This window comes from Triticum urartu, chromosome 4 (assembly GCF_003073215.2).
Source record: "Triticum urartu cultivar G1812 chromosome 4, Tu2.1, whole genome shotgun sequence".
Lineage (NCBI taxonomy): Eukaryota > Viridiplantae > Streptophyta > Magnoliopsida > Poales > Poaceae > Triticum > Triticum urartu.
This window is the reverse complement of record NC_053025.1, coordinates 203,510,149-203,521,540: the sequence shown is the minus strand read 5'-3', so window position 1 is coordinate 203,521,540 and position 11,392 is coordinate 203,510,149. Positions and strand designations below refer to the sequence as shown.

The 11,392-nt window shown below is 41.5% G+C and overlaps 1 protein-coding gene across 1 annotated transcript; it reads left to right on the top strand.

Annotated features, from left to right (window-relative positions):
- Positions 1-518: 518 nt before the first annotated feature.
- On the top strand, positions 519-10,455 carry LOC125554690. Its single transcript, XM_048718163.1, has 4 exons — positions 519-935; positions 5,572-7,007; positions 7,364-8,479; positions 8,966-10,455. Exons 1-2 carry the CDS (start codon positions 519-521, stop codon positions 6,517-6,519), a joined length of 1,365 nt encoding a protein of 454 aa, XP_048574120.1. The 3' UTR covers positions 6,520-7,007; positions 7,364-8,479; positions 8,966-10,455.
- The last annotated feature ends 937 nt before the right edge of the window (positions 10,456-11,392 follow it).

The following is an 11,392-nucleotide window of genomic DNA, read 5'->3' as shown; positions in this document are numbered from 1 at the left end:
TAGACCACAGAAGCCATCCAATGTCGACCTGTATCAGTCCGTGGAGCATTCCAGACACGATTTCTCCTGCAAACCGGAGACAGACATGGGGGTGGTTTGCTGGAGTCCGGACCAGTCCCAAGCCCGCTTCTGACTGCCCTGGCCCACCAAAAATCCATCACCCACCCCTCCCTCGCTTTCCTTCTGATGTACATGCCGCTTATCGCGCCGCATTCATGCCGGCCCAGATCACGCGGGCGCTGGCATTGATGCTGCGATGTGACTGGAGGGAGGGAGGGAGGGCGTCGCTGGCCAACACAACCTCTCGGCAGCCGACGCTTCAATGCAGACACAGGTTCCAGAGTAACCAACTCCGGCCGCTGTGCCATATTGAAGAGGCTGACCGGCCCTTCACCTGGTCCTCGTCGTGGCTATTTAAGCCGTGCGCCGGACTTGCACAGAGATGCACCCCTCCCCTCCCCTTCCCCATCTCCGTGCCCCCAGCCCCCCCCCCCCCCCCTTCGACCCAAGCTGCAGAAATGCCGAAGTCATGGTGCTCCATGCCGGCAGGCAAAGTTGGTGGAAGCTCCTCCTCCGATGGGTCTTGGCACCGCCGCAGACGCTCTTCGGGCCCGTCAGCGTCCACGGCGGCCTGCTCCTCCGCTAAGGAGGAGGTCATCATCTTCTCCGGTGACGAGAAGGAGCAGGCACCGCCGGAGCAGCCGCCCCAACTCCTCAAGGAGTACGCTCTGATGGACGAAGATTTTGTTCGTCAGATCGAGTTAATGACGGAGCGGTCGCTCGGTGACATGGGGTCGTGGCTGCCGTCGCTACCGTCACGCGTGAAGGAGGAGCCGGCCTCCCCGCCACGCCACCGTGTCAAGAACGAGCAGGCGTCCATGCTCCTTCCGGTGAAAGAGGAGCCAGCCTTGCCCCGGCAGAACCGAGGCATCAAGGTCAGACGCCGCGACAAGTACTAGCCCGCGTGCCCGCCGCGCAGCTGCTACGTGTTACGTCTCCTACGTATCTAATTTTTGATTGTTCCATGCTATTATATTATCTGTTTTGGATGTTTTATATGCATTAATATGCTATTTTATATGATTTTTGGGACTAACCTATTAACCTAGAGCCCAGTGCCAGTTTATGTTATTTCCTTGTTTTAGAGTTTCACCGAAAAGGAATACCAAACGGAGTCCAAACGGAATAAAATCTTCCTGATGATTTTTCTTGGACCAGAAGACATCTAGAGGACTTGGAGTGCAAGTCAGAGAAGCCACGAGGCGGCCACAAGGACGGAGGGCGCGCCTAGGGGGGTAGGGCGATCCCCCACCCTTGTGGGCCCCTCGTGACTCCACTGACCTAATTCTTTCGCCTATATATACTCGTATACCCCAAAACCATCAGGAGAAGCCACGAAAACACTTTTCCACCACCGCAACCTTCTGTACCCGTGAGATCCCATCTAGGGGCCTTTTCCGGCATCCTACCAGAGGGGGATTCGATCATGGAGGGATTCTACATCAACACCATTGCCCTTCCAATGAAGCATGAGTAGTTTACCTCAGACCTACGGGTCCATAGCTTGTAGCTAGATGGCTTCTTCTCTCTCTTTGATTCTCAATACCATGTTCTCCTCGATGTTCTTGGAGATCTATTCGATGTAATACTTTTTTTGCGGTGTGTTTGCCAAGATCCGATGAATTGTGGATTTATGATTAGCTTATCTATTAATATTATTTGAATCTTCTCCGAAATCTTATATGCATGATTTGATATCTTTGCAAGTCTCTTCGAACTATCGATTTGGTTTGGCCAACTAAATTGGTTTTTCTTACAATGGGAGAAGTGCTTAGCTTTGGGTTCAATCTTGCGGTGTCCTTTCCTAGTGACAGTACCTCAAGGCATGTATTGTATTGTTGCCATCGAGGATAAAAAGATGGCATTTTCATCGTATTGCTTGAGTTAATTCCTCTACATCATGTCATCTTGCTTAAAGCGTTACTCCGTTCTTTATGAACTTAATACTCTAGATGGATGACGGATAGTGGTCGATGTGTGGAGTAATAGTAGTAGATGCAGGCAGGAGTCGATCTACTTGACACAGACATGATGCCTATATTCATGATCATTGCCTTAGATATTGTCATAACTTTGCGCTTTTCTATCTATTGCTCGACAGTAATTTGTTCACCCACCGTAATATTTTCTATCTTGAGGGAAACCTGTAGTGAAACCTATGGCCCCTGGGTCTATTTTCCATCATATAATCTTCTATTTTTCATCATACAAGTTTCCGATCTACAATTTTAGTTTCTGATTTACTTCCTTTGCAATCTTTTACTTTCAGATCTATAAACCAAAAATACCAAAAATATTTACTTTACCATTTATCTATCTCTGTCATATCTCACTTTTGCAAGTAACTATGAAGGGATTGACAACCTCTTTATCGCGTTGGGTGCAAGTTGTTGATTGTTTGTGCAGGTATTTGGTGACTTGTTCGTTGTCTCCTACTGGATTGATACCTTGGTTGTCAAAACCGAGGGAAATACTTACTCTACTTTACTGCATCACCCTTTCCTCTTCAAGGGAAAAACCAACACAAGCTCAAGAAGTAGCAGGAAGAATTTCTGGCGCAGTTGCCAGGGACATCTATGACAAGCCAAGACATACCAAGTACCCATCATAAGCTCTCATCTCTTGCATTACATTATTCGCCATTCGCCTCTCGTTTTCCTCTCCCCCATTTCTAAAATGATTTTCGAAAAGATTTGCCTTTTCTTCACCCCTCTTCCGTTCGTCTTCTTCACTTGCTTTTTGTGTGCTCGTGTGTTGGATTGCTTGCTTTCTCACGATGACTCAAGAGAATACCAAATCGTGTGACTTTTCCAACACCAATAATAATGATTTTATTAGTACTCCAATTGCTCCCACTACTAATGCGAAATCTTGTGAAATTAATGCTGCTTTGTTGAATCTTGTTATGAAAGATCAATTCTCCGGCCTTCCAAGTGAATATGTTGCATCCCATGTTAATAATTTCGTTGATTTGTGTGATACGCAGAAGAAAAAAGAGGTGGATAATGATATTGTTAAATTGAAGCTATTTCCGTTCTCACTTCGAGATCATGCTAAAACTTGGTTTTCATCTTTGCCTAAAAATGGTATTGATTCATGGAATATAGGTAAAGATGCTTTTATTTCCAAGTATTTTCATCCCGCTAAGATCATCTCCCTTAGGAACGATATTATGAATTTTAAGCAAGTTGATCATGAGCATGTTGCACAATCTTGGGAAAGGATGAAATTGATGATACGAAATTGCCCTACTCATGGTTTGAATTTGTAGACGATTATACAAATTTTTTATGCCAAATTGAACTTTGCTTTTAGAAATATTTCAGATTCGGATGCGGGGGGGTACTTTTATGGAAATTACTTTAGGAGAAGCTACTAAACTCCTAGATAATATTATAGTTAATTACTCTCAATGGCATACCGAAAGATCTTCCACTAGTAAAAAGGTGCATGCGATTGAAGAGATTAATGTTTTGAGTGGAAAGATGGATAAGCTTATGAAATTATTTGCTAGAAAGAATGCTTCTATTGATCCTAATGATATGCCTTTGTCTACTTTGATTGAAAATAATAATGAATCTATGGATGTGAATTTTGTTGGTAGGAGCAACTTTGGTAATAACGCATATAGAGGTAATTTTAATCCTAGGCTGTTTCCTAGTAATCCCTCTAATAATTATGGTAATTCCTACGACAATTCTTATGTAAATTATATTAAGATGCCCTCTGATTTTAAGAATAGTGTTAAAGAATTTATGAGTTTGCAAAAGAATTTCAATACTTTGATTAAAGAAAAATTGCTCAAGATTGATGATTTGGCTAGGAACATGGATAGAATTTATCTTGATGTTGATTCTTTGAAACTTAGATCTATTCCACCAAGCATGATATCAATGAGTCTCTTAGAGCTATGAGAATTTCCATTGATGAGTGCAAAGAAAGAACCGCTAAGATGCGTGCTAAAAAGGATTGGTTTGTAAGAACATGTTCTTCTAGTTCCCGTGAAAATAATGATGAAGATTTTAAAGTGGTTGATGTAGCTCCTATTGAATCTTTGTTTTCCAATATAAATCTTGATAAGATGGGACTGAAGATGAGTCAACTTTAGTTAAAAGGCGTCCCAATGATTCGGAGTTTTTAGACCTTGATCAAAAATTGATAAGTGGGATTGGAGAGGTCAAAACTTTAGGTAGCAATGAACCCACTCTTTTGGATTTCAAGGAATTTAATTATGATAATTGTTCTTTAATAGATTGTATTTCCTTGTTGCAATCCATGTTGAATTCTCCTCATGCCTATAATCAAAACAAAGCTTTTACTAAATATATCGTTGATGTTATGATGCAATCTTTTGAATAAAAGTTTGAATTGGAAGTTTCTATCCCTAAAAAACTTTATGATGAGTGGGAACCTACTATTAAGATTAAGATTAAAGATTATGAGTGTCATGTTTTTGTGTGATTTGGGTGCTAGTGTTTGCACGATTCCAAAAACTTTATGTGATGTGCTAGATTTCCGTGAATTTGATGATTGTTCTTTAAATTTGCATCTTGCAGATTCCACTATTAAGAAACCTATGGGAAGGATTAATGATGTTCTTATTGTTGCAAATAGGAATTATGTGCCCGTAGATTTCATTGTTGTTGATATAGATTGCAATCCTACATGTCCTATTATTCTTGGTAGACCTTTTCTTAAAACGATTGGTGCAATTATTGATATGAAAGAAGGAAACATTAGAGATTTCAATTTCCATTAAGGAAAGACATGAAACACTTTCCAAGAAACAAAATTAAATTTCCTTATGAATCTATTATGAGAGCCACTTGCTGATTGCACACCGAAGACGATAATACTTAGATTTATTCGCGTTGTATGCCTAGCTAGCGGCGTTAAACAATAGCGCTTGTTGGAGGCACTAATTTTATTTTTTATTTTTTATTTTTAGGTTATATTTTGTAATAAATAATTCATATAGCCTCTGGTTAGATGTGGTTTTGTGCTTTAATTAGTGTTTGTGCTAAATAAGACCTTTGAGATAGCTTACGGTGATAGTTGATTTGATCTTTCTGAAAAACAGAAACTTTTACACCCAGAAAATTAATTTTAGGTTTTAGCAAAAACGCAATAAAATACTGATTCGTTCTGCAGAAGATTAATAAACAAATTTATGAGGTTTTCATAAATTTTCAGAATTTTTGAAGTTACAGAAGTTTTCAAAATGTCCAGATTGCTACAGATTATTCTGTTTTTGACAGATTCTGTTTTTTATGTGTTGTTTGCTTATTTTGATGAATCTATGGCTAGTATCGGGGGTATGAACCATGGAAAAGTTGGAATACAATAGATATTACACCAATCTCTACTCGTAATGTCTCAGTTGGTAGTCTCCGTTTCGGATTTATTTTTGTCCCATTTCTTTCATCCGGTTTTTTTCTAAGGTTTTTTTGTTCCGTCCACCACCTCTGCTCCGCTGGTTTTACCGTCGCGAGAGAATCAATCCCTCGCTAGCCCGGCCTCGTCTCCCGTCTCCAGTCGCAGCCGCCGCCGCAACCCCAATCCAACCCCGCCGCCAGCGATCTCCTCGCCCCCCTGCGCCGCCGCCCCCAACCTTCTATTCCTCTCCCAAGGGAATCCATAGGGAAGGGAAGGGAAGGGAAGGCAAGGCAAGGGAAGGTAAGGGAAGGGAGAGGGAGCGCCCAGATCCATGGCGGCATCTGCACTTCGCCCCCGCCGCTGCATCCCTTCGCCGGTGCCCTCCCAGTTCAAAGCCGCCACCGCTTTGCTTCACGAACCGGCGACGATCTACTTGTGGAGTCACACGATGATCCCTTCCCGGATCCGCCGCCGATCACTTTCAGGATCCGCCGCGGATCACTTCCAGGATCCGCCGCGTACCGCCTACAGGATCCGCCGCCAATCACTTCAAGGTTTCGCCGCGTACCGCCTATAGGATCCGCCCGTTCGTGCTATGGCTCCCTTTCCCTCTCCGCCAAATCTGACCTTTGTGTATGTGTTGCGCTGTGTGCGTGTGTGCTCTGCGTTAGTGATGGGATGGGCATGCTCTGTGTGTGGCTTTCTAGCTTAGCTTGTGTGCGTGCGTGTTCTCCGCCGATTGATGCTTGTATGAACTCAGCGTGTTTGTGTGCGTGCTGCTTGCTGCTTGCTGGCTGCCGATGGATGCTTGTTGCGTGTGCATGCATGTGTGTGGTGTTTGCTGGATCAAGCAACAACGACACATGTTGTTTTCTAATTTTGGTGCGTGAATATATCATGCGAACAGGAGGCATTAGAGACAGCTTATTGAGATGTAATAACCAAGTAACACTGAAGAGACAAAAAATACGTATTATTATGCAACAGCTAATTTCCTTATCATGTACTGTTTATAGACAACCATTGCTTGGTTATGCGCTTCTTTTCTATTGGTTGATTATGGACTACATCACTCACTTCTAAATTACAAACTGGATATCATGTTCAACATAAGATCCCATGTTCAAATTTATAGCTGGTTCATCCACTTTTTAATGTTAATTGGTGATAAGAGCAGCCTCACAGTTCAAGACACATCATATAATTATTCTGTATGAACTACCCTAGACTAATCATATGTACACTTGCAGGGGCAGCTAGCTTTGCTGATGCATATGCGACATGATAAACAAGATATGCATGCATATTTTAATTTTATTTGGAGATAAGATATATATGCGATACTAATTGCTAAGTCGAGGAAGCAAGGTGTGTAGGTTCTCCTTGATACTGTTTTTTTCCCTACATTGTCGCACACTTGAAAAACAATCCTTGCGTTTAGCCAATAGTGTGTAGCTTCTCCTCGATACTGATTCTCATACTTGCAGTGTTGGATACTTTGCTTAACATGAAACTGGAACATGAAACACTGATGCAGGTTTCATGATGGAACTGGAAAGGCCCTTCTGAAGGTATGAGAACATCTACAAACCAGTATTGTGCAATAGTATATACTCGTTGATGTGTTGGGGATGATGAGATTTTTGTAACCAACAGTTTCTGAGCTAACATCGAAACATAAGATGTATATCTCATGCTGGACCATTAAAAAATATTAGATTTCCCTACATTTCTGTCATCGAGCATCAGAACTACTATTTCAAATTCATTGGCATTTGGTGCTATGTTCTGTACCATATCAGAACTATTTCCCTTTTATTTTGGTGTGGATATATACATGTATGTACACGCATATTAACTATTGGACTATGCATCAGCATTAATATTTACACATTACAATGTACATTCATACATTCATTTCGTACAGAGATCGGGACAAAGGAGTTCTGAAGAAGAAGATTCATCTACAGAATATATAATGTGCATTGAAGAAAACAGAGATTCATCTTGGTGAGCACTAACCGTTCATTTATAGATTGTTGGAGAGATAAGTTGCTCCTATGACTAAAATTGTGCCGGCGCTCTGATTTACTACTGGGTGCCCTTTGTAGAGGTAAATTTTATTATTATTTTGGTCGTGTACGTGGGGGGGTCTTGATTGATTCACTAACTATTCTAGCTTTGACGTTGTATGTCATCAGCTTGGGTTTGTTCCATCAGACTTTTCACACATTATATGACTTCGTTAGAATTCAGGTTGCGTTCTGTCTTTTACTTTAAAAAATAGCCACATAGAGAGGAACTCATTGGCTCCCCGGCACCATCGAGCACTGAGGTTGACCAAACAAGTGTGTGAACATTTATGAGATTTGTAATTTGAAAACTATATAAAGCCAAATAACTATGAACACACCCTTGAAATAAATGTGAAAGGAGAATCTGCGGTCTTACTAGAAAAAATTGAAACATTAGCTAGGATTTGTTGGTTAGATTCATGTTGCTCCATCCATTTACTATCAGTTCCTTTCATATATTGCTTCCATCAGAACATGTTGACCTGATTGTCCATGGTTACACTCATCTTCAAATGGCAGAACTTGTTTTGCTGCCACATCTTCTCTTACCATACGATGAATAGGTACTATGTTCCATCCCTCTTTTATTTCACACTGCATTAACAATGTTTTTTCAGTGTGTCGATTTGCCTAACTATGCCTTATTGATTACTGATTTTGTTACTAATGTGTACACAAACGCTGCCTAATTAATTTAGTCCACTATATCTAACCATATGAAAAGTGAAAGTTGATTCTGACTACTTGCCTGGTGGTGCGGTACATTACCTCTTTTTTCAAATTATGAGAGCAGAACGACAGCGTTGGCGTAGACGACTCGGAGATCAACCCCGTCAAGGGCCGCGAGCAGGAGCGGCTTTCTTTTCCACAAGAAGATGACCAAGGTCCAAGGGCGCCGTCGGCCACTTTGTCGTTGTCGTCGAAGAGTCCAAGATTGTCCCCGCATCGGTTGCATTGGTGCCGATCAGGTGCTAATATGAATCCTTGTCCAATTGCAAGTGGCCTATAAAAAACCCTGGGTTGAATGCACATTACCGTCACACTGCCATGTAATTTTTGTTGGTACACAATCATGTTGCTGCAGTTCTATTTATAGACTTTTTGGTCATTTTGTCTTTGTCTTTGTCCATGGTCAGATCATGTTTTTAAGCTTGATTGTTATGAGTCAGTAAGGTGAGAATGAGCGGTAATGGTTTAACTAATCATCCCATCATGTTTTTAGTATCACTAATTTATTTATGCTAATTCTTTCAACATTATTGCCTTTGATGATTCTAAAAGGTAAAGAGAAATGTTAAATAATTCATCTTCTGCTATGGCACACAACCCCGCCTGCTCCGTGGATGTCTACGCAATCATCGTCCTTAACCGCTGTCTAGCGTCTGTGACCTCTGTTGGCCTCATCATGGTTCCTTGACCCTCCAGCTGCTCACGTGCTTCTCTGTTCGTCGCAGGTCCAGGTCTGCGCGGTTGGGGCGTCAATCACGTGTTCAGCGACATGTCAGAGCAACTCTCTGGCCAGAACCCTGACTATGTGCGCTTCAGGTAATGCAATCTGCCAGATATGTATATTCACGTTTGTCAGTTGGGTTACACTAGGACCAGGGCATGTGCACAAGAATTTTCCTGCCCATGTGGTTGCCGGTCTTCTGGATTGGTTTGGCTGCTATAAAAAAAGTAGAACCAGTTCCACCAAAATCGATACTAGGCTACTAGCAGTACCATTGTCTTTGTCAATTTTGTACCTGCCATAGTAAGATGACCCCTATTCTTAAGAATACATAATAGATGATATTGTAGTGGTATGAGATTAGCTTTTACTTCTTTCCATTGATTGCTACAGATTTTGGAAGAACACTGTTGTCCACGTTATATCATACACTTCCAAATTATAAAGCGTTCTTGTTGTATGTAAGTTACCTATTATCCACAGTGTACAAGTAGTGGTTCAGAACTACAGAGAGAAGTCTAAGATATTCATCGTTATTTCTCCAGTAAGATATCCCCCTTCGTTAATACTGCCCTATTCCTTTTCCCTTTTTCATGAAAGTAGAAGGAGTGATGAAGAACTGAAACATAGTTACAGTGGGCGTTTTTATAGGAACAAACTGAAGAATTTGACATTAACATAATTGTAGTACTAATTCAGGTGTCCCAGGTTTTATTACCACTAGAACATGTTGACCTAATTGTCCATGGTTACACTCATTTTCAAATGGCACAACTTGTCTTGTTGCCACATCTTCAAAATCGTTAATAGGCTACTAGCAGTACCATTGTACTCCCTCTATTCCGAATTACTTGTCGCAGGTATGGATGTATCTAGATGTATTTTAGTTCTAGATACATCCATTTCTGCGACGAGTAATTTGGAACGGAGGGAGTATTTGTCAATTTTGTACCTGGCAAAGTAAGATGACCCCTATTTTGAAGAATACATACCTGAGAATATTGTAGTGTTAGGAGATTAGCTTTTACTTTTTTCCATTGATTGCTACAGATTTTGAGAGAACACTATTGTCCACGTTATATCGTATACTTCCAAATTATAAAGAGTTCTTGTTATATGTAAGTTCCCTATTATCCACACAATCCAAGCAGTGGTTCAGCACTACAGAGAAAGAAAGCACCAATAACTTGTTTTTTCATTTCTTTTTGGTGATAAAACTGGATTTTGCTTTTCCATGATCATGTGTTGATGCCTTTGTCTCTATCAAATATTAGGGGTAATGAATTTTCCTGTGCTGGATCAACATGCAGATCCTGCCCACCTTGAAGTCATAAATCCAGTGAAGTCAATTTCAGTATATTCAGGACATAGCCAGTAGCTTAGCAATTTCCACGAGTATGTTTTGTTTACAATAAAGTTGTGTGCAAAATGTATATGCTACATTATGCATGATTCTCTCTTTTATCAAAGTATATCCATGTGTTTATTTTGTCATCCTGTTGCAATGCATGGGGACCTTCGATTTGATTCAGTTTTATGTTCTACTACAAATAGGGAAATGCGGACGCTGGATATCCATTTCTTAGGTGTCAATCTGGTACTTAGGTTGTATAATACAGGGCAGAGTTCTTCCAGCTACTAATTCACGTAATCTGATTTATAGCCTAGGCACTTTTATTTAAGCATAGTTACCTATTCGATGGTGACCAACCATCCGTCACACGCGCCATACAAACAATTCAGGAGGAGGCCCGCTTGTGGGCATGCGCCGGCACCAAAGACCTCGCGATCATCATCCCGGAGACGCAGTCCTGGTCCATCGTGGGAGGCGCTTCCACATAGATCCATGCGTCGAGGCAGCTTACTCATGCCTTCCACATAGATCCATGCGTCGAGGCAGCTTACTCATGCCATCCATGCGCACATGCTTGTAGGCGGCCTTTTGTTGTTGCGGCATATATCCTGTAACAACTAAGAAAGAATTCCTTATTTAACACTATCTTAAATTTCGTTTCCTTATTTGACACCGATTTTTTTTTCTTCCCTATCTAGCAACGAGTCTAAATTTTATGCCTTTTATGACACTTTTGTCCATTTTGAGCCTAAATAACATCGGAAAAGACTCTTTTACCCTTCATGTGGTATGTGTGTGCACATGGTAGTAGCACACACGTAGCATCAGTGCGAGGACAGTAGCACACACGTAGCAGCACATACACACGTAGCAACAAGCTAGTTATTTATTTCCTGCTTACTCACGGCCCCGCGGTCTCCTTAGGGCATGTACAATGCATAGCGTCAAGGTGATGCCTCGCATGCCATGTAGGATCGGATATGACGTAAAGTAGGTTCGGATAGGGAAGCGGGATCCTCTCTAGGAGGCGGGTGCTTGAAGAGAAAAAATGTGGTCCAGTGATAAAAGCTGAAAAGG

What these genes read in the sequence shown, in the direction of transcription:
- LOC125554690 (XM_048718163.1), top strand. Translation starts at nt 519, where the DNA reads ATGCCGAAGTCATGGTGCTCCATGCCGGCAGGCAAAGTTGGTGGAAGC. An exon ending in GGCAGAACCGAGGCATCAAG is followed by an intron (nt 936 to 5,571) that starts GTCAGACGCCGC and finishes ATCCCTCGCTAG; the next exon opens with CCCGGCCTCGTCTCCCGTCT.